General features: G+C 43.1%; 1 protein-coding gene across 1 annotated transcript in view; it reads left to right on the top strand.

Moving 5' to 3' along the window:
* The first annotated feature begins 5,297 nt into the window (after nucleotides 1-5,297).
* Nucleotides 5,298-24,611, top strand: part of LOC126981536 (glutamate receptor ionotropic, delta-2-like) — a 40,567-nt gene continuing 21,253 nt past the window's right edge. Inside the window, exons 1-5 of the mRNA XM_050832735.1 lie at nucleotides 5,298-5,467; nucleotides 8,820-9,094; nucleotides 13,110-13,281; nucleotides 13,823-13,986; nucleotides 15,449-15,637. Coding sequence (XP_050688692.1) covers nucleotides 5,302-5,467; nucleotides 8,820-9,094; nucleotides 13,110-13,281; nucleotides 13,823-13,986; nucleotides 15,449-15,637 — 966 coding nt within the window. The 5' untranslated portion in view covers nucleotides 5,298-5,301. The remainder of the gene's footprint in view (nucleotides 5,468-8,819; nucleotides 9,095-13,109; nucleotides 13,282-13,822; nucleotides 13,987-15,448; nucleotides 15,638-24,611) is intronic.

The raw sequence follows: 24,611 nt of genomic DNA, 5'->3' as shown, positions 1-24,611 counted from the left end.
CTGATAGTGACCCCAAGATCCTTTTCCTCCTGCATCGCCTGCAGAGGTTTCCCATTCATGAAGTATGTGTGGTTACTGTTTCTGGACCCAATGTGCATGACTTTGCATTTAACATTAAAGGACATTTGCCATTTTTCCGACCATTCGATAATGCGATTGAGGTCTTTCTGAATGATTTCGCAGTCGGTCTTTGTGGAGGAAAAGAAAATATGTGAAAAAGAGTGTTAGTAGACAAGACGGTGAGCATGTCATGATATATTTTGACAATGGGAAACAAAACAAAAGATATAAATAGTTAGATAGATGAATATGTAGATAGATAGATAGATAGATAGATAGATAGATAGATAGACAGACAGAGTGAATGAGTTCAAGTATATGGAAAGGGAAAGTAAAGACGAAGGGAGACAGATAGATACGTAGATAGTAGACAGATAGATAGACAGATAGATAGCGAGTACAAGATTTGTCACATCGATAAGAGAACAACATACCTACACTTTCCCTCTTTAATTAAACTTCCTTCTACTGTTACCTTACCTGCTCGTGTTACCTGTCGGGCCTCGAACCTGAAGAGTAAACACAGAAAACAGGAACGCCGCCTACAGCCCCTTTTACCCTCCTCCCGTGCCCCCCTACAATATACGTGAAGTAGGTAAGCATATCAGAGTCAGATCTCCCATTACTGATATCAAAGAGGGACAAGATGGAGGAAGAGTGAGTGTGTGATGAGATAGGAGGAGGAGGAGATGCCTGTCTACGCCGGGAGAGAGAAGTAGAGAGGAAGAGAGAGGGGAGGAGTACAGGGGGTAAGATTGAGGTTAAGAGAAGTAGGAAGAGATATAATATGAGTAAGGAAATGTAGATAGACAGAAGAGTAGATAAAGGGAAAGAGGAAGATGGAAATAACAAAAGAAAAGAACGAAACCAGAGTTCATAACTTAATCATAACTTAACTTCAAAGGAGATGAAAGAAAGAATAAAACTGACGGCGAGGATGGAGGGAAGAAGAGGAGGAGGAGAAGGAGGAGGAGGGAAGGGAAGGGAAGGGAAGGGGTGTGCAGAGGAGTGTAAGGAGACCAAAAGGTGATCATGATAAGCGAGATGGAAGTAGAGTAGAAAGGTGAGAGGGAGGAAGAGGAAGAGGAGGATAAGAAGGTACGGAGGTGGAGTGTAAGTAGAGAAAAGATAGGCCTGGTAAGAGTTATTTGAAAGACGAAAGAAAATAAATAAATAGACACATGACTAAAAAAAAAGATAAATAGAGAGAAAGAAAGAATGAAAGTAGGAAAGAAAAAAAACAGGACAAGGCGAATCATGTAGAGAGGATGATGAGAAAGAAAGAAAAAAAAAGGAAGGAAGGAAGGAAGGAAGGAAATGGGAAAAGGTGAAATAAGAGTAAAGATGATGATGAAGGAGGAAGAGGAAGAGGATTAGCTTCAGAAGACGGGCAGGTAAACACGAGAACAGCATTCCCTCGTCTGTATTTCTTTCTGCCTTCAAGAGGAGAGTATTAAGACACCTCCCCACCTGAAATTGACCTGTCTTCTGGGCGCTCGTTGTTTTCTTTTCCTGTCTAGCGTTTATTTCTTTTTTCCTGGTTTTGTTTTTTGTCCTTGAGCTGCCTTCCTTGCCGAAAAAGAGACGCGTTTGAAGGCAAATAAGAGAAAACAATGGAGTTACGTGTGTACATTAAAAGAGAAATATGCAACCACCTAACAAAAGAAAAGTATCGGTACATTAACATAAAGTCACAAACACAAACATAAACAAAAAAAACTAGAGGGCTTAAGATAGAGGATGAACCGGATGGAATATGCAAAGAGGAGAGCGAGGGAGAGGGAGACGAATAAAAGGAATTCTAGGAAGGCGGTACGAGGAGATTAATACGCAATTATACTCTAATGGAAACATAACACTCGCTTTGTTTTGCTGCTTGCGTTTGGTGGTGGCGGCGGTGGTGAGGACGGGATGGGAATAAAGGGGAAGGAAGGGGAGGGAAGGGGAAGGGAGATAGTGGGTCTTTTTTTCCCTATTTCTTTTTTTTGCCCTTGAGCTGCCTCCTTTGCTGTAAAAAAAAAAAAAAGAGAAAATAAGAGTAAATAGAATGATTAGGAGATGTAGATTGACAGACGGGTATATACAGAGTTCCACCCCCGTTTCTTTCTCTCACTCACCCTCCCTCTCTCCCTCTCTGTCGATATGGGGGCTTCGTGGTGCAGTGGTTAGCACACTCGGCTCACAACCAAGAGAGCCCTGGTTCGATTCCCGGGCTGAGTGTAAAAATTTGGGCGGCTTTTCCGATACCCTACGCCCCTGTCCATCCAGCAGTGAATGGGTATCAGGTATTAATCGGGGGTTGTGTCCTGTCTCCTGGGATATGTTAATTCTCTTCTCCTATAATTCCTTCCCCTTCTGTCTCTCTCCGGCATATGACCACAGATGTTGCGCCGACTAAACGAAACTTTCCAACTTTCCCTGTCGATATATAATGAACACTGGAACTCATTACACGCACCAGCAACTCCCTGATGCACACAATAATATAATGTTTTTACTCATGCGTTACACTTAGCATATTTAACCTCGGTGGGCGAATGAAGTTATTTTGTAATGTGAAATGCTTATCAGTTTGAGGCCTGAGGGAAGAAGCGGAATTATTATGAAATGCAATATTGGAGGGAATGATATTTGATAATGCTTTGAGGTTGAGAAGGAACAAGACAATGATGAATGATACCGTGAAGTAGAGAAGGGAGTAGATGATAATAGTGGTTAATGCAATCTTAGAAGGGGTTTGATTACTCCTACCGAACGAATGAAATGAAGAAGGATGAGTATGAGAAGCAAAAGAGAATACAAAACAACGAAAAAAATGTATAATTCATCAAAACTAAAAACAAATAAATAAATAGGTGAAAACATATATAAATAGACAAATAAATAAATAAAATAAAACATATACTTCAATTAAACAAAAATGTATAATGCCTAGAGTTCGGGAAATAACAAACAAACAAACAAACAAAGAGGAAAAGGGTAATGTACTTAAAGCATTGGTGAGGGTTTTGAAAGTTTTTATACAGATTTGTTATTACATTTTGTTCTGTGAAGCTACGTGCGTCTATTGGCATATTCATTGTTTTGTATTTTAATTTTTGTTTATGTATCTATGTAGCAATAACTTAACTAACTATGAACATGTATTAATGTATGTATGTATGTATGTATGTATGTATGTTCTGATAGTTTTTTTTTGCATATTTCTCCTTTAATGTAGACACGTAACTCCATTTGTTCTCTCTTATTGTATGTATGTATGTATGTATGTATGTATGTATTTATGTATGTATGTATGTATGTATGTATGTATGTATGTATGTATGTATGTATGTATGTATATTGTATCCACGTAAATCGGTAGGTAGGTATATTCATTTTTGTTTTTTACTTGTATACTTTTAGGAATTGAATACAAGGTTCACTTGATAACATTTTCGAAGGGTAAAAAGGAGTGCATTTTTAGGATAACTTAAGTATTCACAGTACAACACTTTTCCGTTTCGTATTCATTTTATTTACAAGTATTACTCTTCATATGAACTATCTATCTTCTTATTATATTTTTACCTTCTCGTCTTTTCGAAATTAATGTTGAGCCTCGGGTACTAATATTCTTTAACCGCAAGTATAAAGAAAATAATTTAAACTCGAACGTACAGGGAAGAGGCGGTGGAGGTGGTGGTTGTGCATGGGTGGAGGTGGAAAGATTGTGAGAGGGGGATGGTGAGTGTGGTTGTGGTTGTGAGTATAGGGTGTTTGGTGTTGGTTGTTGTGCGGGAGAGCGAGTAATGGAAGTGGCTCGATGATAGTATTTCCCGTAAAGTGAAGCGAATATGTCAACTCTTCAATTATAGTCATCACCTCTCTTTGTCTCTTTCATCTGTGTGTGTGTGTGTGTGTGTGTGTGTGTCGCGTCATTCCTCCCTGAGCCACGGTAAGCGACACACGCACGCATACACACACACCAACAGATGGCTCTCGCGTCGCCTCGCTTCTCGCCCGTCCTCGTCCTCGTCCTCGTCCTCGCCTCTTCTTACAGTGAGCATGTGACTTCCCGTTTTCTATAATATTTTAGCATAAAAAAAAGAAAAAGAAAAAAAAGGTGAATCAGAATATATATGAATCTGGGTTGTGACTGAAAAAAGACGTGTTCGGGGATGCATAATCGTTTGATCTGTATTTTTATTAGCTTTATTGAATATTTTACGTTGTTTTTTGTATATGCGTTTTTAGTCTTGTCGTCGAAATGGCTGCACATGTGTTTTGTTTATTTGATTTTTTTACTGTGTCCGTTTTTTTCTGTGATTTATGTACATTTTTTTCTTTCACTCATCTTTGGGTATTTCAATTTTTTTTCTATTAATTTTTTTTTTTTGCCCGGTGACTTCTTTCCCTCTGTGCAGGATTTAGTGTCCGGCTCGCATTTTATTTCACTTTTTTTTTAATGAGGGAAAGCCGGTTTGAACTTTTTCTCTCTCTTATTTTCCTTTTAGACTTTTTCACATTTTTGTTTTCCGTGTGTGGCTGTGCTTGTGGAGGGATTAAAACACACACACACACACACACACACACACACACACACACACACACACACACACACACACATAACCCCCCCCCCCCCACACACACACACACATATAACCCCTCCCTCCTCCCCCCCACCCACCCACACACACACACACACGCACACGCAGATATTCAGAGCTGTGTAACGTAACGATGTTGGTTTATGATATTGTCTGATTTTTACTTTTATCCGTCGAAACTGATGGTGACAAAAACGATCCAACTATTTGCAGGCAGTGAATGCAACGCAGGGAAGGTTTTGTATACAGTTCTCAATTTGTGTTATATTTATCCAACCTTCAATTCTTTTATCGGATATTTGCTCAGTTTCATCGTTGTACTCTTGTTTGTTTGTTTGTTTGTTTGTTTGCTGGTTTGTTTGCATATGTGTTTTCTGGGTTAATTCTTATATTCATCCATTTCTTCTTTCTTTCTCTTTCTTTTTATGTTTTTTTTTCATACTAACTTTTTATTTTCGTCATTCTGTCTTTTTAACTTTGCTTATTTCCGTCATTCTTTCCTTCTTCCTATATTTCTTTCATCTTCCTTTCATTATTTTCTATCTTTCTCTCGTTTTTCACCTTGATCCTATGCTTTATTTTCGTTAATTTGTTTCTTTCTTTCTTTTCCATCATGTTCTCTTTCTTTTTCTTGTTCTAATAGTAATTCCACATGCTTGCGTTTCCAGGTAGTCATGTGGAGGGAAGACTGTCTCCTCCTCCACCTCCCACTCCGCCTCCACATGCCGCTACCTTGTCCGCCTTCGCCACCGCCGCCGCCCTCCTGCACGCCGCCTTCCCTGCCCCCCACGTCCTCTACCTCAGCAGGACGCCCCTAGGTCAGTACGGAGACCCTCACACCTTCAGGATCCTGCACTCAATCCCGTAGAATCCCTCAATGTATCTGTCACCCCATTTCGTATCTTCTCCTTTTCATCTTCATTTATTTTCACACCTCGCTCTTGTCTCTCCAGTCATTCTTACTTGTTATCCATACCTATCGTCAGTCTCTCTCTTGATTTTGCACTCAGTCCCTTTAAATCCCTCACAAATGTCTTCGTTTTCCATGCTTAGCTTCACATTGTCATTTTTCTTTTCGGTTTTCCTCCCTCCTTTCCTTCATTTGCACTCTTTTTTTTTTATCTCTCATGGTCATTTATCGCTTGTTTTCGCTCTCATTCTCTTAGTCATCCTCATGCACTTCTTCCTCTTCCATTCTTAGCTTTACATCCTCATATTTTTTTGCTGTTTTCTTCCCTCTTTGCTCTCTATTCACTCATTTTCTCTTTTCATGCTTATCTATCATTTGTTTTCGCTTTCATTCTCTCAGACACCCTCATGCACTTCTTCCTCTTCCATTCTTAGCTTTACATCATCATATTTTTTTGCTGTTTTCTTCCCTCTTTGCTCTCTCTTCACTCATTTTCTCTTTTCATGCTTATTTATCGTTTGTTTTCGCTTTCATTCTCTCAGACACCCTCATGCACTTCTTCCTCTTCCATTCTTAGCTTTACATCCTCATATATTCTTACGCTTTTCCCGTTTTCATTCTCTCTAGTCTAATTATTACCTGTATCACCTGTCACTCCCTCGATTTTGCACACTCCCTTGAAACCCCTCATAAATATCTCCCTTTTCCATTCTTAGTTTCGTGTTCTCATATAATTTTACTCTTTTCCTCAATTATTTCTCGCAAGACGTATTTTTACCTTTCATACACATTTATCGCTTGTCACTCTCTTTATTGCTTTCATTTTTTAGGAACTTTTTATTGGTAGCTTCCTTTCCCTTGTATCTGCGTCGTATTCCCATAAATTTTCACACTTTTCCCCAATTCTTTCCCTCAAGGCGTATTTTTACCTTTTATGCACATTCATCGTTTGTTGCTCTCTCGTTTTTGCTCCCATTCTCTTAAAACTCTTATTGGTGTCTCTCTTTTCCTATATCAGCTTTGCATCGTCACCTATTTTTACGTCTTTCCTCAATTCGTTCCCCCCAAGATGCAGTTTTATCTCTTATGCACCGCTTGTCGCTCTCTCGTTTTTGCTCCCATTCTCTTAAAACTCATATTGGTTTCTCTCTTTTCCAATATCAGCTTCGCATCGTCACCTGTTTTTACGCCTTTCCTCAATTCGTTCCCCCCAAGATGCAGTTTTATCTCTCATGCACACCCATCGCTTGAAGCTCTCTCGTTTTTGCTCCCATTCTCTTAAAACTCTTATTTGTCTTTCTCTTTTCCAATATCAGCTTCGCATCGTCATCTATTTTTACGCCTTTCCTCAATTCGTTCCCCCCATGATGCGGTTTTACCTCTTCTGTACAGTCACCGCTTGACATTCTTTCATTATTGTTCTTATTCTCTTAAAACCGTTATTGGCATCTTCCCTTCCAATATCACCTTCGCATCCTCGTGAATCTTCAAACTTTTCTTCAAGTCTCTCCCTCAAGATGCAGTTTTTCCGCTTGACACTCTCGTTCCTGCTCTCATACTCCTAAAACCGTTTGGGATATCTTCCTTTTTCAATAACAGCTTCGCATCGTCATATCTTTTAAACTTTTTCTCGCTCTTTCCACTTCAAACACATTCTTACCTCTCCTGCACATCCCCCGTTCGTCACCCTCTCGTTTTGGCTCTCCTTTTCCTTTTCCTTTTCGTGTCTTCCTTTTCCGGTCTTGTTATCATATTCTCGTTCATTTTTACACTTTCCCTCGCTCCCTCCTCTCCAAACACATTCTTACCTCTCCTGCACATCCCCCGTTCGTCACCCTCTCGTTTTGGCTCTCCTTTTCCTTTTCCTTTTCGTGTCTTCCTTTTCCGGTCTTGTTATCATATTCTCGTACATTTTTACACTTTTCCTCGCTCCCTCCTCTACAGAGTTATTCTTTACCTCTCATGCACATCCGCTGTATCGCCTCCTCTCACTTTGGGTCTCATCTCCTCGGAAACACTTACCCGTATCATCCTCTTACAATCTCAGCTTCTCATTCCCATATATTTTTACACTTTTCCTCGCTCCGTTCTTTCCAGACTCATTTCTTTTCTTCTTATGCACACCCACAGCACCACCTCTCATTTTGGTTCTCATCTCTCTCCTCTCATCTCATTTCTCATCCAGTATCATCTTTTCACAATCTATGCTTCACAGCCTCATATTTTTCTCATTTTTTTTTATATCATCATTTCTCTCCAGACGCATTCTCTCCTCCCATACACATTCACCGCCATTCTTCCCTCTCATTTTAGCTCACTCATCCCTTTTCAACCCTTGTTCTTATCTCCCACGCTCATTCCTACCCTCACACGCCTGTCTTTACACTTTTACATCCTTAAATAACAAAGAAATGGAAGCTAGGGAACCATTAACACCATTTTTATTGTTCTCTTAAATAACAAAGAAATGGAAGCTAGGGAACCATTAACACCATTTTTATTGTTCTCTTAAATAACAAAGAAATGGAAGTAAAGGGACAACTAACCCCATTTTTTACTGTTCTCTTAAATAACAAAGAAATGAAAGTAAGGGAACCATCACACCATTTTTATTGTTCTCTTAAATAATGAAGAAATAGAAGTAAGGGAACCATTAATCCTTTGCAGGCCTCGTCCACACCTCCCTAATGTCCTGCACACCTTCGTCCTCGCCTTCAGCCGCCCTCTCCTTCCCCTTCAGTCGTCGTTCCTGTCGCTCGGGTTCTAAATGCAACACTTCCCGGAACGCCGCTCCACACGCTAAACTTTTATAAACTCGACCCGCGACAGTGAATTCATGCGACGGGAAGCTGGAAACTGCCGGGAAATTAATGCACAGTGTTACATTTTTACGGCGCTACTTGTTTAATCTGTTAATATTCATGTGAAAGTATTTTTCGCAGTGCTGTTTAAACTTTTATATATTCATCGCTTCCTAATTTTTTTGAACTCTGAAGCGACACGTGCGACAAGGCTTCAATATTGAGGCTGGTATTGTCAGACGCTTCCTCCTCTCGTGTGAACTATTTCCAAAGGCCGAAGAGGAGATTAGTCGGGTTTTCATGAGTTTTTTTTCACGTTCAGCGTAAAGAAGAAGGATCAAACCACCACCAGGGTCACAAAAAACACCACTGGAAATGGCCAAAACTCATATGAAATCCTCTGCAAAAATGTATTTGGGGGCGAAATGTAATATGACTAAATTTCTCTCTTGTCCACAGAAAACGAGGTGAAAGTCTTGCAGGGGGAACTGAAGCATGGGGGAGAGGACACACTCAAGGGGACAGCGAACCCCGGCCACCGCACGACCCCTCCAGGCCTGCCGAGGGGAGCCGGGGCAGCCGCGTCGGGCACACTGACGGCGGCGCTGCCCACGGAGGTGTATGGGGACGCTGACGCCGCGCTGACGGGCCTCGAGGATCAGCTGAGTCACTACCGCAGCGTCAGCGTCGTCGTCCGCGGCTCAGCGACGTACCTGCAGGATGTGGTGAAACAGGTGTGTGTGTGTGTGTGTGTGTGTGTGTGTGTGTTTATGCGCGCTTTGATACACAAGGAAACAGATCAAGGACTAGAAGTATTAAAAAAAGCCCCAATATTCATCTCAGAGTAATTCAGTTCTATTATTATTATTATTATTATTATTATTATTATTATTATTATTATTATTATTATTATTATTATTATTATTATTATTATTATTATTATTATCATTATCATTATCATTATTATTATTATTATTTTTACTATTACTATTACTATTATTATTACTATTATTATTACTACTACTGCTACTAGTACTACTACTACTTTTATTGGGCTTTCATAAGCTAATATTACTGGAATTTCCCATTTGAGCCGCGTTATATGAACTTGGATTTTAATTCCGCGTTACATATGAATGAGAGAGTAAGTGCGTGAGTGTACGTTATATTTTCGGCTTGGCGCTGAATGGAAAGTTATGAACCAAACATTAAAGTCCCCTCTGTGCGGCGAAACAGCGCGCGTTGACCACTATTGCGTCATGGGAAATGCAGGAGTAGCAGGTGAACATTAGTGATGATACTGATGATAGGGAGGCCAGGCGTGTGTGTGTGTATGTGTGTGGAGGGGGGGGGGGCGCTTGTGAGTGTGAGTGTGTCTGTTTGTCTGTCTGTATCTATCTGTCTGCTTTTCTGCCCGTCTATCTGTCTTTCTGTCTGTCTGTCTGTGTCTGTCTGTCTGTCTGTCTATTCTTTCTTTCTTTTCTTCTCTTTTTTCTTTCTTTTCTTTCTTTCTCTCTTCCTTTCTTTCTTACTTTCTCTCTTTCTTTTCATCTTTCCCCTTCTTTCTTTCTCTTTCTCTTTCCTTCTTTCTGTCTGTCTGTCTGTGTGCCTGTCCATCCCACCACCTACACACACGAAATAGAATTAACAGACAATCAACGCGCGAACGTCCACGTCAATCACTTTTATCAAAAACTATTTATATTCTCGTCGCACATAAACCAATAACAGGGAATAAAAATAGAACCACAGTCTCTATGCTTATGGGTAGGCGGTGGCTGAGTGGTAGCGTGCTGGGTCCACATTCACCACGTGATGGACGACGCGAGTTCGAATCCCCATGCTACCACCTCGGATTTTTCAGTCACCGCCGAGTGGCTTAAAACTACCCACATGCTGTCCTGAAGATCTTCCTTCAACCCGGACCCGTCCAAGTGAATCAAGAACGAGTTCCGGGGGGCAGCATGAGCCAAGAGAAGATGGCGCCACTATAAACGCTTGCCTGCGCCATGACGGGCTGGGGCCGAACACCATCCAGGCCCCTCAAGCAAGCCTACCGGCGCTATAGGCGTAGACGCAAAAAAAAAAAAAAAAAAAAATTTCATGTGTATAATTTCATCAATCCACCAAGAAACACACACACACACACACACACACACACACACACACACACATCAAACTTGAATATCCAAACAGGTCTTCTTGCCTTCCTAAATCTTGTCTTGTAAGGTAAGGTAAGGCAAGGCAAGGTAAGATGATGGAAGTTAGTGAACGAAGAAGAAAAGGAAGAAAGACGAAGAAGGGAGAAGACTATTATGAGCCTAGAGATAGTTTGAGAAGAAGAATAGTTTGACAGGATTTTGTTAGAGGTTGTCAATCCTTACCTTACAATACCTGCCCTTCTCTTACCTCACCCAGTCCTTTCCTACCCTTCTGTTCTCTATTCTAACCCTACAGCCCATCCTTCAACTATCGACTACTATGACCCTATTGATAGTTTGGCAAAAGGAATAGTTTGACAGGGCTTTGGTAGAGGCTGTGTTATTAACTTCCTAAACCTTGTGAAGCGGACGAACGAATGAAAGGAAGGAATAAATGGAAGGAAGAAGAAGAAGAAGGAAATCTCTGAAAACAAAGTCTAATAAAAAAAGGAATGTCTGTGTCGAATTGTCTTGGCGTTTGAAGTTTTTTTTTGCGGGGTCATGAGAAGGAGGAGGAAGAAGAAGAAAGGTGAAGAAGAAGGAAAATCTGAAAACAAGCTCAAAGAAAAAGAAAGAAAAATGAAAGGAAGTCTGCCTGTGTTGATATGAAGCTCTGCTGTTGATTTCTTTTTGAGAGTTAATGAAAAGGAGGAGGAAGAAGAGTAAGGAAGAAGACGAATAAGGAAGAAACTGAAAACAAGGTCAAAGAAAAAGAAACAAAAATGAAGGAAGTCTGGCTGTATCGAAATGAAATTCTTGCCTTTAATGTGTTTTCTTTTTCTTTTTTGAGAGGGCATGAAAAGGAGGAGGAATTCGAAGCTATAAAGGCGTATTGTATTCTATTTTATGTTTAATTTGACATTTAATTTGATTCTGTTTAATATTTTTCATCTCATACTCTGCAATATTTTCTCGATCTCTTAATAGTAACTGGCAACTCTCTCTCTCTCTCTCTCTCTCTCTCTCTCTCTCTCTCTCTCTCTCTCTCTCTCTCTCTCTCTCTCTCTCTCAAATAAGCCATAAACCCAGAGAGAGAGAGAGAGAACCCAGACCGGGGAGTGAATATATTATATAACTTTAGGCCTATGCTCGCTGGGGAATAGTAATTTAGTTTAGGTTGTGAAACTGTCTTAATGTAACCGAATTGGGACTCACTTATCTTCCTCGCCTTACGCCGCCTTTCTTATTGCGTCCATTGCTATCACCATCACCCTCATTATCACCATCATCATTATCATCACCATTATCACCACCATCACTTTCACCATCATCATTACCATCATCACCCCCATCACCATCCCTATTATCATCACCCTTATCAACACCATTATCACCTCCATTATTATCACCATTAACATCATTATTGTCATTATCACCATCCTTCTCTTTCACCGTCATCATTATCATCATCACCCCCATCACCATCCCTATTATCATCACCCTTATCAACACCATTATCACCTCCATTATTATCACCATTAACATCATTATTGTCATTATCACCATCCTTCTCTTTCACCGTCATCATTATCATCATCACCCCCATCACCATCCCTATTATCATCACCCTTATCAAGACCATTATCACCTCCATTAATATCACCATTACCGCTTACTCCATATTTCATCCAAGCTTACAGTCTATCTTATCTCTCCTTGCCTTACCTTTCCTTACCCAGTCCTATCGTCCTATATCCTTTACCTTACAGTCTAGCCTTCCTCTCCTCACCCAGTTCTTTCCTACTCTACCTTTCTGTATCCTTAGCTTACATTCTATCTTACCTCTCCTTTCCCAGTCCTTCCCTACCCTAATGTTCTTTATTCTTATCTCTCTTTTACCTACACTACCTACCTACTACCTATCTACCTAGTCCTTTCCTACCCTACTGTCTTTAACCGTATCTTGCTGTCTTCTATTACCTATTTTTCCTTACTCAATCTTTTTCTACCCGACCGTTCTCTCCCTTTACCTCACAACTCCCGTCCTTAGCTTACCTTATCTTATCTTACTTTCCCTTCCCTTCCCTTCCCCTCCCTTCTATTACCCTACCTCCTCTTCCCTTCCCTTCCCTTCCCTTCCATTACCTTACATTCCCTTCCCTTCCATTACCTTCCCTTCCCTTCCCTTCCCTTCCCTTCTATTACCCTACCTCCTCTTCCCTTTCCTTCCCTTCCATTATCTTACGTTCCCTTCCCTTCCCTTCCCTTCCCTTCCCTTCTATTACCCTACCTCCTCTTCCCTTTCCTTCCCTTCCATTATCTTACGTTCCCTTCCCTTCCCTTCCCTTCCCTTCCCTTCTATTACCCTACCTCCTCTTCCCTTTCCTTCCCTTCCATTACCTTACCTTACCTTCCCTTCCCTTCCATTACCTTACCTTCCCTTCCCTTACCTAACCTAACCGTACTGTTCCTTAACTTACCTCATCTCACCTCACCTTACCTTAACTTACCTTACTTTAGTTTACCTTTCTTTACCCTACCTTATCTTACCTTACCATACCTTACTCTACCTTACCTTATGTTTGACCGCTCTCTCTCCCTCCTGAAGGCCATAGCAAGGCGTGTCTTGGTGCCCGGGAGGGTGTGGGTGCTGGTGAGTGACGCAACGACGTTCCCTGATGCCCTCCTGCCCCGCGCTCTGCTCACCAACCAACACAACCTTCTGCTGGTGACGCCCCTGCCCGCCACACCTCGCCAAGACGCCCCAGATGAAGGCACAGGTGAGCAGGTGGGTAGTTAATTAGGTGGGTTTCTTAGGTTCATATTCTTAAACATTTCGGCGCTCAGTCACACATATTCGACAAGACTCTCATTGGAGTTTTAGGCATCTCCAGGGGTAGTTTTTGACCCTGGTGGTAGTTTGACCCTTTCTCTGTACCATGAACCTAAAATATCACTCATTAGAACCCGACTGATCGCCTTTTTGGATCTTAGAAAAAGTTATTGTGACAGTCTTAAGTGTCTGACAATACCGATATTATTATTGTGATACTTTTATTGTGTTACTGATGTTGATGTTTTGATGATGTTTATATTGATGTTGATATTGCAGTGTTTCTTGATATTATTTCAGTTTTTCTAGATCCGTGTTTTACCTGTTCGATGATGTTGATATAGTGTTTATGCAAGTCGATATTAATACAGTATTTTGTTTAGTGTTTTTCTGTTTGTTCATGTTGATATTATAGTGTTTCTTGAGGTTCATAATTATTTCAGTGTTTCTTCCTTGTTTTACCTGTTTGCGGATGTTGATAATTACAGGTGTCTGCGTGACCTCTGTGTACCGTCTGGTCTTCGCGGGGGGGGAGCTGCGGTGGGCGCGGGCGGGATGTGGGCGTGGGGGCGGGGGTCTGATCCTTTCCCGTGACCCCTTCGCACCCCCCACCACCCTCGGCAACATGACCCTCCCCGTGGCTATCGTTGAGGTCAGTAGTAGTAGTAGTAGTAGTAGTAGTAGTAGTAGTAGTAGTAGTAGTAGTAGTAGTAGTAGTGGTAGTAGTGGTAGTAGTAGTAGTAGTAGTAGTAGTAGTAGTAGTAGTAGTAGTAGTAGTAGTAGTAGTAGTAGTAGTAGTAGTAGTAGTAGTAGTAGTAGTAGTAGTAGTAGTAGCAGCAGTAGTAGTGGTAGTAGTAGCAGCCAGTAGTAGTAGTAGTAGCAGCAATAGCAATAGCAATAGCAGTAGCAGTAGCAGTGATAGTAATGGTAATAGTAATAGTAATAGTAATAGTAGTAGTGTTATCAGACCCGCTAACTAGTCTCTACAGTATTATTAGGAGATTCGTTACAATTCCAGTGTCTCTAAGTCCACTTGTGTACCATTCTCCCTTTGTCTGTCTTGGGTGTGTTTGCCTTGGTCTGTGTCCTGAACAATGCCTTCTGTCTGTCCGTCTCCATCCCCTGTCTGTCCCCGTCTCCCTGTCTTCCGTATCTTCGCTGTGTTGGTCCCAAATGTCAACCCAATAATCCCTCACGCTTCTGCTCTTATGCTTCCTCATGAACATAACTTCTTTACACACTTCTCACAGTCTTGTAAGGATGGAAAGCACAGTTTTTTTCTTGCCACTCATGAATAACAGAAAAACAAAACTGTACTCTTACTCTTCTATTCCTATATCTCTACCTGACGCACACCTAGGAAGCAAACAAACAAACAATCAAGCAAAAAAACACAATCTTGGCCTCCTTAATGTTCTTATTTCTCTAGGTTACAAACACACAAATAAACACATTACATATTCTATCATTCCCCTTCTATATCACTCCTTTTCCTCGACTCTGAACCAAAAAGAAATCACGGGATGAAGAATAAATTATGATAACAATAAACTCTTTTCCTTCCTCCTCTTTCATCTCCTTATCTCTTCCTTTCCTTCGTCTTCTCTCTTCCTTTCTATCTTCTTTCTCCTCATTCATCTCCTCTCTTCCTTCCTTTCCTGCTTCATCTCCTTCATCTCCCTTCCTTCCCATCTCCCTTCCTCTCTTTCACCATCTCTTTTCCTTCCTCTCCTCCTTCATATTCTTCATCTCTCTTCCTTCCTATATTTCTGTAACTCTTTCGTCTCCTTCTCTCTTCCTTCCTCTCCTCCTTTCTCTCTTTCATCTCTTCCTTCCAGTCTTCCTTCCTCTCTTCCTTCCTCTCCTCCTTCATCTTTATCTCTCTTCCTTTCTATCTCCCTGACTCCCTTCCTATCTTTCTTCCTCTCTTCCTTTTTCCTTTCCTTCGCTCACACAAATATACACACACACACACAAAAACAAAAACAAGCTCCTTTCCGCTTCAAGAAGTCACCCACTTTAACTCTGAACCAAACAAGAAGTCACGTAATGAAGAAGAAAAACCATAATAACCCCCCCATCCCCACACACACACAAATTACTTTCCTCCTCAGAACTCACCCACTTTAAGTCTCACGAAGATGCCGGACGGAGCTTCGTACCTGGATGGATTCTTGGGGGAGGTGATGAGACTCCTTCAGCGAGACCTTGAGTTCGATGTCCAGGTGCTCGAGGTCCAAGGCTTCGGTACCCAGGCGGCGAACGGCTCCTGGATGGGCCTGGTCGGTGCCGTGGCCAGGAAGGTTAGTTGAGGCTTCGGACGAGTGATTGCAAGAGAGGGAAGGAGTGAGTGAGAGGGGGGAGAGAGAGGAGAGAGAGAGAGAGAGAGAGAGAGAGAGAGAGAGAGAGAGAGAGAGAGAGAGAGAGAGAGAGAGAGAGAGAGAGAGAGATTCGCCGAAATTAACTTTGCTCTCTCTCTCTCTCTCTCTCTCTCTCTCTCTCTCTCTCTCTTTCTTTTAAACTGACGAATCTATAGTACACAACATATTTGTTTTTGCCGACGACACTTTATGCGATCGTTCGAGTAGCATATGTTTCACTGTGCACTTTTCAGGGCTTAAATTAAAAAGTCACTTTTTTCTTGTGCATTATTTCAAAAGCCCTTTAGACTTGTTCACTGTGTATTTAGCATCACTAGTGGTGTGGGGCATGTTCTTTGCCACCTGTGAGCAGCCACTTTTACCTGCTGGGTGGACATTTCCCTCACTGTTGGCCCTGCTGCAGTGAATGTGTTCCACAGGCGGGACACCCTGGAGGTGAAGGTCCGTTGGTGCTGGCTGGCGCGTGACCTCGGCACCCCGACCTGCTCGTGGCTGGAGAGTACCGTTCTCGTATCTCTCACAGCCTCTCGTGGGGGGAGCCTCAGTTTCGCCAGGTGTGGTACTGCTTGTACCTGGGCCTTGTGGAACACCACCAGCGCAGCGACGTCCCGGCGGTGCTCCAGAGTGTCTAGATGTATAATATCCTGAGGGGGCGGCTGGGGGTTGTTCTCCTGTAACAGTCGCTGCACCCGTCGCTCCACCTTGTCCAGTCTCTGCAGGTGTGTGGCAGCGCTGGACATCCAGGTCAGAGCCCCGTACTCCAGGTAGGATCTTACCTGGGCCTTGTTGAGGAGCATAATTCCTCGCTTGTCGAGGAAATTAGCCACTCTACGAAGGGCAGAGACGCGTAGGGAGGCTTGGTGGGCGACGTGTTTCAGGTGGCGGTCGAAGAGCAGCTCTCGGTCCAAGTCCACTCCGAGGATCCTGACGTAATCCTGGAGCGGGAGGGTGACGGAGCCAAACATCACCCTTCCTTCGACAGCTTGTGTGGCTGCCGGGGACCGAGAGACCACCATCGCCTGAGTCTTCTCAGGAGCAAAGTTCACCTGCCAGCGCTCCCCCCACTTCCGTATCAAGCGTAGTTGCTGGTTGACCTCAGCAACCGCTTGCTGGCTTTCTTGGCGAGGGTAGGAGAGGGAGAGCGTGCAGTCGTCAGCGTATGCAGAGACTGCTGGCAGACTCCTGAGAAGGTCGTCGATGTACAGATTCCAGAGGACAGGTCCCAGCACAGAGCCCTGAGGGACTGAGGCACCCACTGGGAGGTCCTTGGGCTGCTGGCCGCCGACGACAACGTGGAGGCTTCTTCCTTGAAGGTAGTCGCTCATCAGCATCAGCAGGTGTCCTTGGATGCCTTTGGCACGAAGCTTCTCCAGGAAGCCCGCGTGCCACACCCGGTCAAAAGTACCCGCGATGTCGAGAGCGACGACAAGGGTATCCAGGCCGGTGTGCAGGGAGTCCTGGCAATCCTTGGAGAGGAGCAGCAGGAGGTCTGAAGTGGAGCGGCCAGATCTGAACCCAAACTGCTGGTCAGTGATGAGGGCGTTGTTCTCGAGGTGGCGGGTGATGGCCTCCACCACTATTCTCTCGAAGATTTTTCCAACTACAGACAGGAGGGAGATAGGCCTGTAGTTGGTAGGGTCAGATCTGGCCCGCTTTTTGTGAACCGGCACCACGCGAGCCTCCTTCCATATAGAGGGCCAGGTGTTCTCCCGGACACAGGCCCCGAACACCTCCGAGAGGGGTCCTGCCAGCTCACTGGAGCAGTGACGCAGCACATGTGGGCTAACGTTGTCAGGACCAGTGGCCTTCCTGACGTCCACCGCTCTTAGAAGGCGCTCCACTTGCTCCCGGTGTACCGCAACCTCTGTCAGGGTCTGGTTGCATTCCTGTGGCAGTTGTGGTGGAGGTCTGGTGGGGTTGGCGACGGACATCTTGGCAGAGAAAAGGTCAGCCAGGAGCTCTGCCTTCTCCCTGCTGCTGGTGGCTGTGGTGCCGTCCTGCTTGGTGAGGGGAGGGATTGTTTCTTGGTAGCTGCTGCCTTGCTTTTCCTTAACAAGGGTCCACCAGGTCTTGCTGCCCACCCCTGGCCCGCACAGCTTGGCGCGGAGGTCTCTTTCCCACCTCCGTTTCGCCCAATTACCGGTGGCCACCATATTTTTTGCACGCTGCTCGATGCAGGGCTTTGTTGCAGCGGGCTGGGCTCCTTTTGTATCGGAGCCACGCAGAATATTTTCTTTCTGCAGCAAGGCGGCAGCGGTAACCAAACCAGGGCTGATCGGTGGGCTTGGAGGTGTACTGGCGGTGTGGAATGTGCTCTCGTTGGAGAGCTTTGAGCCGTTCAGTAACCTCTCTCTCTCTCTCATGAGCTCTGCTCGCCCAGACTCTCTGCGGGAAATCATTCCGGAATCGGCTTATATTGTGATCCTGTTTCACGAGTCATTATGTGTATGACCTAATAAGTTTGAAGAAAAAGAAAAAGAAGAAAATAAAGCAGAAAAAGCAGAAAAAAGCAGGAAAATGCAGAAAAAGAAGAAAAAGAAGAAAAAGAAAAAAGAAGAGAAGAAAAAGAAGAAAAAGCAGAAAAAGAAAAAGCAGAAAAAGAAGAAAAAGCAGGAAAAGAAGAAAAAGCAAAAGAAGTAGCAAAAGATGCAAAGAAAAGAAGTAGCAGAAGATGCAAAGAAAAAGAAGTAGCAGAAGATGATAAGAAAAAGAAGTAGCAGAAGATGATAAGAAAAAGAAGTAGCAGAAGATGATAAGAAGAAGAAGTAGCAGAAGATGCAAAGAAAAAGAAGTAGCAGAAGATGATAAGAAGAAGAAGTAGCAGAAGATGCAAAGAAAAAGAAGTAGCAGAAGATGATAAGAAGAAGAAGTAGCAGAAGATGATAAGAAGAAGAAGTAGCAGAAGATGATAAGAAGAAGAAGTAGCAGAAGATGATAAGAAAAAGAAGTAGCAGAAGATGATAAGAAGAAGAAGTAGCAGAAGATGCAAAGAAAAAGAAGTAGCAGAAGATGATAAGAAGAAGAAGTAGCAGAAGATGATAAGAAGAAGAAGTAGCAGAAGATGATAAGAAGAAGAAGTAGCATAAGATGATAAGAAGAAGAAGTAGCAGAAGATGATAAGAAAAAGAAGTAGCAGAAGATGATAAGAAGAAGAAGTAGCAGAAGATGATAAGAAGAAGAAGTAGCAGAAGATGCAAAGAAAAAGAAGTAGCAGAAGATGATAAGAAAAAGAAGTAGCAGAAGATGATAAGAAGAAGAAGTAGCAGAAGATGATAAGAAAAAGAAGTAGCAGAAGATGATAAGAAGAAGAAGTAGCAGAAGATGATAAGAAGAAGAAGTAGCAGAAGATGATAAGAAGAAGAAGAAGAAGAAGATAATAAGAAGAAGTAGCAGAAGATGATAAGAAGAAGAAGTAGAAGATGATAAGAAGAAGAAGTAGCAGAAGATGATAAGAAGAAGAAAAAGAAGTAGCAGAAGATGATAAGAAGAAGAAGTAGCAGAAGATGATAAGAGGAAGAAGTAGCAGAAGATGATAAGAAAAAGAAGTAGCAGAAGATGATAAGAAAAAGAAGTAGCAGAAGATGATAAGAGGAAGAAGTAGCAGAAGATGATAAGAAGAAGAAGTAGCAGAAGATGATAAGAAGAAGAAGTAGCAGAAGATGATAAGAAGAAGAAGTAGCAGAAGATGATAAGAAGAAGAAGTAGCAGAAGATGATAAGAAGAAGAAGTAGCAGAAGATGATAAGAAGAAGTAGCAGAAGATGATAAGAAAAGATGATAAGAGGAAGAAGTAGCAGAAGATGATAAGAAGAAGAAGTAGCAGAAGATGATAAGAAGAAGAAGTAGCAGAAGATGATAAGAAGAAGAAGTAGCAGAAGATGATAAGAGGAAGAAGTAGCAGAAGATGATAAGAAGAAGAAGTAGCAGAAGATGATAAGAAGAAGAAGTAGCAGAAGTTGATAAGAAAGAAGAAGAAAAATAAAAAAGAGGAAGAAGAAGGAGACACAAAAGTAATAGAATCAACAACATCCTTGTCACTGCTATCTCAACCGTTATAGTTTACACCTTTAAGAACTGCAGCGTTGCACAGGTCACTGGAAGAGTTCACTTCAAACCGACAGGTCTGCAGACGCTCCCCGTAAAGTAAACCAAACTGTTGCCGGATATTTAAGAAACACTTTGCATTCGTTCCTTCACGGTGAGATATGGCGCGCGGAGGAGGTGCGATGTTTCTGTATTTATTCCTTCTCTGGTGAAGGAGACAGAGCCAAGGCTAAGCAAACACTTGGCATCAGTTCACGGTGAGATGTGACGCACAGAAAAGTCATGGTGGTCAAGCCTGTATAGACTCTGCAGTTTCTTTGTGTGCAGGAGTACCTAGGTATGACATTTACTCTTTGTAGTATGTCCGTGTCGTGACTGGGGCTGTTTTTGTTGTCATGGAGTGGTGGGGGCAGCCCGTGACAGCCAGCCTCTTTCTGGGCTACCCAAGAGGGCCAAGACTCGCTTTCGTTGTTAAGTAGCGATCTGTCCTGTTCCTGCTTCTTCAGATAGCTGTTTACCTTACTCCACCTCTTCATATGCTTCTTCCAGCTACGCTTCCGCCTCAAGATACTGCCAGGCTGGCATTCCCCACGTACGGGCGACGGCAGGGACCTATCCTGCTCCTTCGTCTTCAGGTAGCCGTTTACTATACGCTGCCTCTTCATAGGCCTGCCCTCGTCACTTCCCCGCTTCCTGACGCTGGCAGGCTGGCAGTACCCATGCATGGCCGTAGGTACGGTAATAGGTTGGTAGCGCCCATACACGGTCGTAGGCACGGCGGTGGGCTGGTAGCACCCATGAACGGGCACTCCGTCGCTCTCAAAGTCCCTGACGATGCCCGCCTCGTCAAAAATCTCCCGGCTGAGACGCACCGCCTTCACGTCTCGCTGTGGCCGCATGGACTTGACAAACTTCCTGATGAGCCTCCTGGTGGGCAGGCTGGGGTGCTGCACGATGAAGCTCATGAAAGCCAGACAGTAGTACTGGCACGTGCTGACGCGCACGCCTTGGATGCCGGGCCGCTCCAGACGGCAATGAACGAGACTCGTGCCGGAGCGGGTCACGGCCGCCATCACCTCGGGGGTCGGGCTGATGGCAAAGTTGCTGTCAAAGAAGCAGTACTCTCCGTCCAGGCCCCGGTAGAGCACCACGGCGTGCACCATGGTGTCGGGGCACGCCTCGCGCGGGCAGTAGAGGCAGTGCGGGGGACGCACCCTCACCCACAGCTGCACTCCCTGCCCGGGGGACAGCCTGAAGGAATGTTTCTCGGAGGGTGGGATGTAGCGGAACCTTCCGGCAAGACGTCCTCGGCCAGAGTCCAGCAGCTCCACGAGCTCCCCACACTTCATGACCCGCACGCGCCGCAGGGCCGCGAAGTACTCCCGCACTACTGTCACGTCGGTTGTAGTGTTGGCCATCCAGGCTGCTTCTCACGCTCAATGTTGAGTCGTACAGTGAATAGGCGGCGATTTGACACGTCACTTCGTATTTCGTCAGTTGGTTTTAGGGAGCCTGGAGTTGACATTGCACGGGGGCGAGTCTAGAGGTGGGGGCGCTCATTCAAAAGGCCTCTATTTGTCTTTGTGTGTGTGTGTGTGTGTGTGTGTGTGTGTGTGTGTGTGTGTGTGTGTGTGTGACAGTAATAACTCTTGGAAACACGGGGGTAACCTCAGGGCCTTGGGAGATGGTTTGCCGCAGACCTTGAGTCCTTACACAGTTTCCTGCCTTCCGGAGCATTGGTTCGGTGGATTAATAAAAAAATCTGATGACCCGCCAATGTGACGGGCGATCTGTGTTGTATGAAATGCGATGTTTCCTTCATCTGTTTGTTTATTTACTTCATATGACTAAGCACAGAGAGAGAGAGAGAGAGAGAGAGAGAGAGAGAGAGAGAGAGAGAGAGAGAGAGAGAGAGAGAGAGAGAGAGAGAGAGAGAGAGAGAGAGAGAGAGAGAGAGAGAGAGAGAGAGAGAGAGAGAGAGAGAGAGAGAGAGAGAGAGAGAGAGAGAGATAATAAGATGGAACACACGCTGAAAATAAGGTAATGTTCCCTAACTGATATGAAATAGTGTAAAACGATAGTAAAGGAAAAATATCCCTTAAAATGTGTTTGGAGAAAATACTGAGCGACCTTGTGCGACAGAGGAGCAAGATTTATTGTCGTGTCTGGCTCCCCAAAAGCCTTGAAAATGTTGACCTCCGCCAGAAAGTGTTGTGGTTGGGTTGCGTTCGTGTGTTGGTTGGTTGGCCGCGCCGGGTTCAGTGCACTTCACGCATATTCATTATTCAGTCTAATGTGTTACGTATGGCATACAAACAACACAGAAACACAATAACTGTTTCAACAATTCCATATTTTGCTGCAATCCTCACACTCAACACCAAATTAAAAGTAGCGAACAGTCTGTTTCTAAATATTCCGTTTAATATGTCGGGGTATACATCGTTTCCATAAGACAAGGAATTATTTATCTTCCAGCCTACATATATATGTCTATACTGCGCATCTACCCTGCACTGACCCCTATTCCTATTTGTGTAATGTTTCCAGGATCATTACACAAAACAGTAAAGCTAATATGGAACTGCAACCTTACTCTCTTTTTTCACACGTATATATATTTTTCATCTCATTTATACGTGGGTTAACAATAAGTGAAAGAAATCATATAAATGTAATTTCCTCTTTCTTCCTCCGTTTTTTCTTTGTTCTGTATAATAAGCAGCAAAACACAGAACACTCAAGCTACGTGATAATGGAACAGCAAGCTTATCCTCTTTTTCACATCCATATACTTTTTTCATTTCATCTTTTTTTTTTTTTACAACAAAAGTGTCGGCACAAGGGCAACAAAAAGTGTAAAAAAAAGGCCCGCTACTTGCCGCTCCCACAACAGAAGATAGTTTGGAGTGGCCAATTGAAATGAATCTACGAGTGGAAACAACAAAAGTAGAGAGATAATACAACAATTCTTAACAATCAGCATATAAGCACACTGAAGCTAAAATGGAACTGCAAGCTTACTCTCTTTTTCACAGGCGTGTATTTCTCTCATCTTTTATCTGTGGCAACAAGAAAGAGCGGAAAGATTCAACAATTCTTCGCTGCGTCTCCCTTTCTCTTTTTTTTTTTTTCCTTGTGTGTAAGCATCATATTGTTCCGGTCTTTTCTGTTCTCTCGTTTATTGCATCCTCGGCTTCCCCTGCCTCCTCGTGCCCAGAAGAAAGATAATGAAAGAGAAATTGTTATCCGTTTGCGAGGTCGGATAATGAGGACGAAGGGGAAGAAACAGAAGAGCAATTCAGTGTTTACTCAACGAGGCGACTAAATACTTGACGTCAAAAGTATAAAAAAATCAGAAAGAGAAAATAGGAAAGAAAAAGGAAGAAATAGGAGAGAAAATGGAAGAGGAAGAAAGGAAGAGGGAGAAAGGTAGAGAAAGACAAGTCGCAAATCACAAGGAGAGAAAAAAGGAAGAAAGTGGAGGAAAGAAAAGAAAGAGAGATCGAGGAGGAAAGAAGAAAAGAATGATGAAGGGAGGGAAATTAGGAGGAAATAGAAAATGTGAGAGAAAAAGGAAGGAAGAGGATGAGAGCAAGTGGAAGAGAGAGGAGGAAGAAAGGAGATGAAGACAAATCACAAGGAAACATAAGAGATGGGAGAGAAAAAAAAGAATGAAAAGGAAGAAATGAAGTAAAGAAAAAAGAGAAAAAGATAGAGGAAGACGAATTACAAGGAATTTAAAAAAACCGGAAGAGAAAAATGGAAGGAAGAGGAAGAAAGGTGAAGAAAGAAGAAGAAAGAGGAGGAAGAAAATAAAGGGAGACAAAACTCATCCCCTTGCTAATGTGAAAATCATGAAAAAAAAACACTAGGGAAATAAAAAAATAGGAGAAATGAAAAGGAAAGAAGAGGAAGTAAGGAGGAAAGTGGAAGAAAAAAGAGGAAGATAGAGGAAACGACTGAATACTTGACGTTAAAAAGTAAAAACAAATCACAGGAAAATGGAAAATAGAAGAGATAATAGCAGGGCAAAGGAAGAAAGGAAGAAAGAAGAGGAAAGAAAAGAAAGGAAGGTTAAGGAATGCAAATTATAAGGAAAAATGGGAGAAAAAAGGAAGAGAAAGAAAAGAAAGAAATAGGAAGAAAGAAAGAAAGAGAAATGAGGAAAAGAGAGAAAGGAGAGGAAAACAAAACTCATCCTCTCACTAAAACGAAAATCTTGCCATCGGGAGCTCCATTAATTCGACTCTGCTGAATAAGTCACCAAGTTGAGTTCAGCCATCCGTTGCTTCTAATGCGTCCAATGCGAAAGGCCAAATTGATTATGCTTTATCCACTCGTGCGTCTCCGTTAGTGCTTCCCTCGGGCCTGCTCCTCACTTTAGCGAATGCGGAAGGGAAGAGGAAGAGGAAGAGGAAGAGGAGGAGGAACAGGGGGGAAGCGGAAATGTCTGCCCGGTGAATGAAGGCGAAATAAAGAATAAATGAGCGAGGAAGGGTAGATGGCATAGGAAAATCGGCTTCACTTTATCAGATACGGAAGGGAAGAAAAGAGGAGGAGGAGAAGTGGAATTGTGTGCCCAAAATGAATATATGAGAGAGGAAAGGAAAATGGCATAGGAAAATCGGCTTCACTTTATCGAACACGGAAGGGAAATGAAGATGAAGAGGAGGAGGAGGAGGAGCGGGGAAGCGGAAGTGTGTGCCCGAGATAAAAGCTAGTTAAGGAAGAAAGATAATGAGTGAGAAAAGAAAGATGGTGGAGCTAGCAAAACCGACTTCCCTTTATCGAATACAGAAGAGAAGAGGAGAAGCAGAGGGATTGTGTGCCCGACGATGAATGAAAGCGAA

The sequence above is a fragment of the Eriocheir sinensis genome, chromosome 48, assembly GCF_024679095.1.
Source record: "Eriocheir sinensis breed Jianghai 21 chromosome 48, ASM2467909v1, whole genome shotgun sequence".
In the NCBI taxonomy this organism is placed as follows: Eukaryota; Metazoa; Arthropoda; class Malacostraca; order Decapoda; family Varunidae; genus Eriocheir; species Eriocheir sinensis.
The sequence above is the reverse complement of the archived record's forward strand: the minus strand, read 5'-3'. Positions and strand labels throughout refer to the sequence as shown.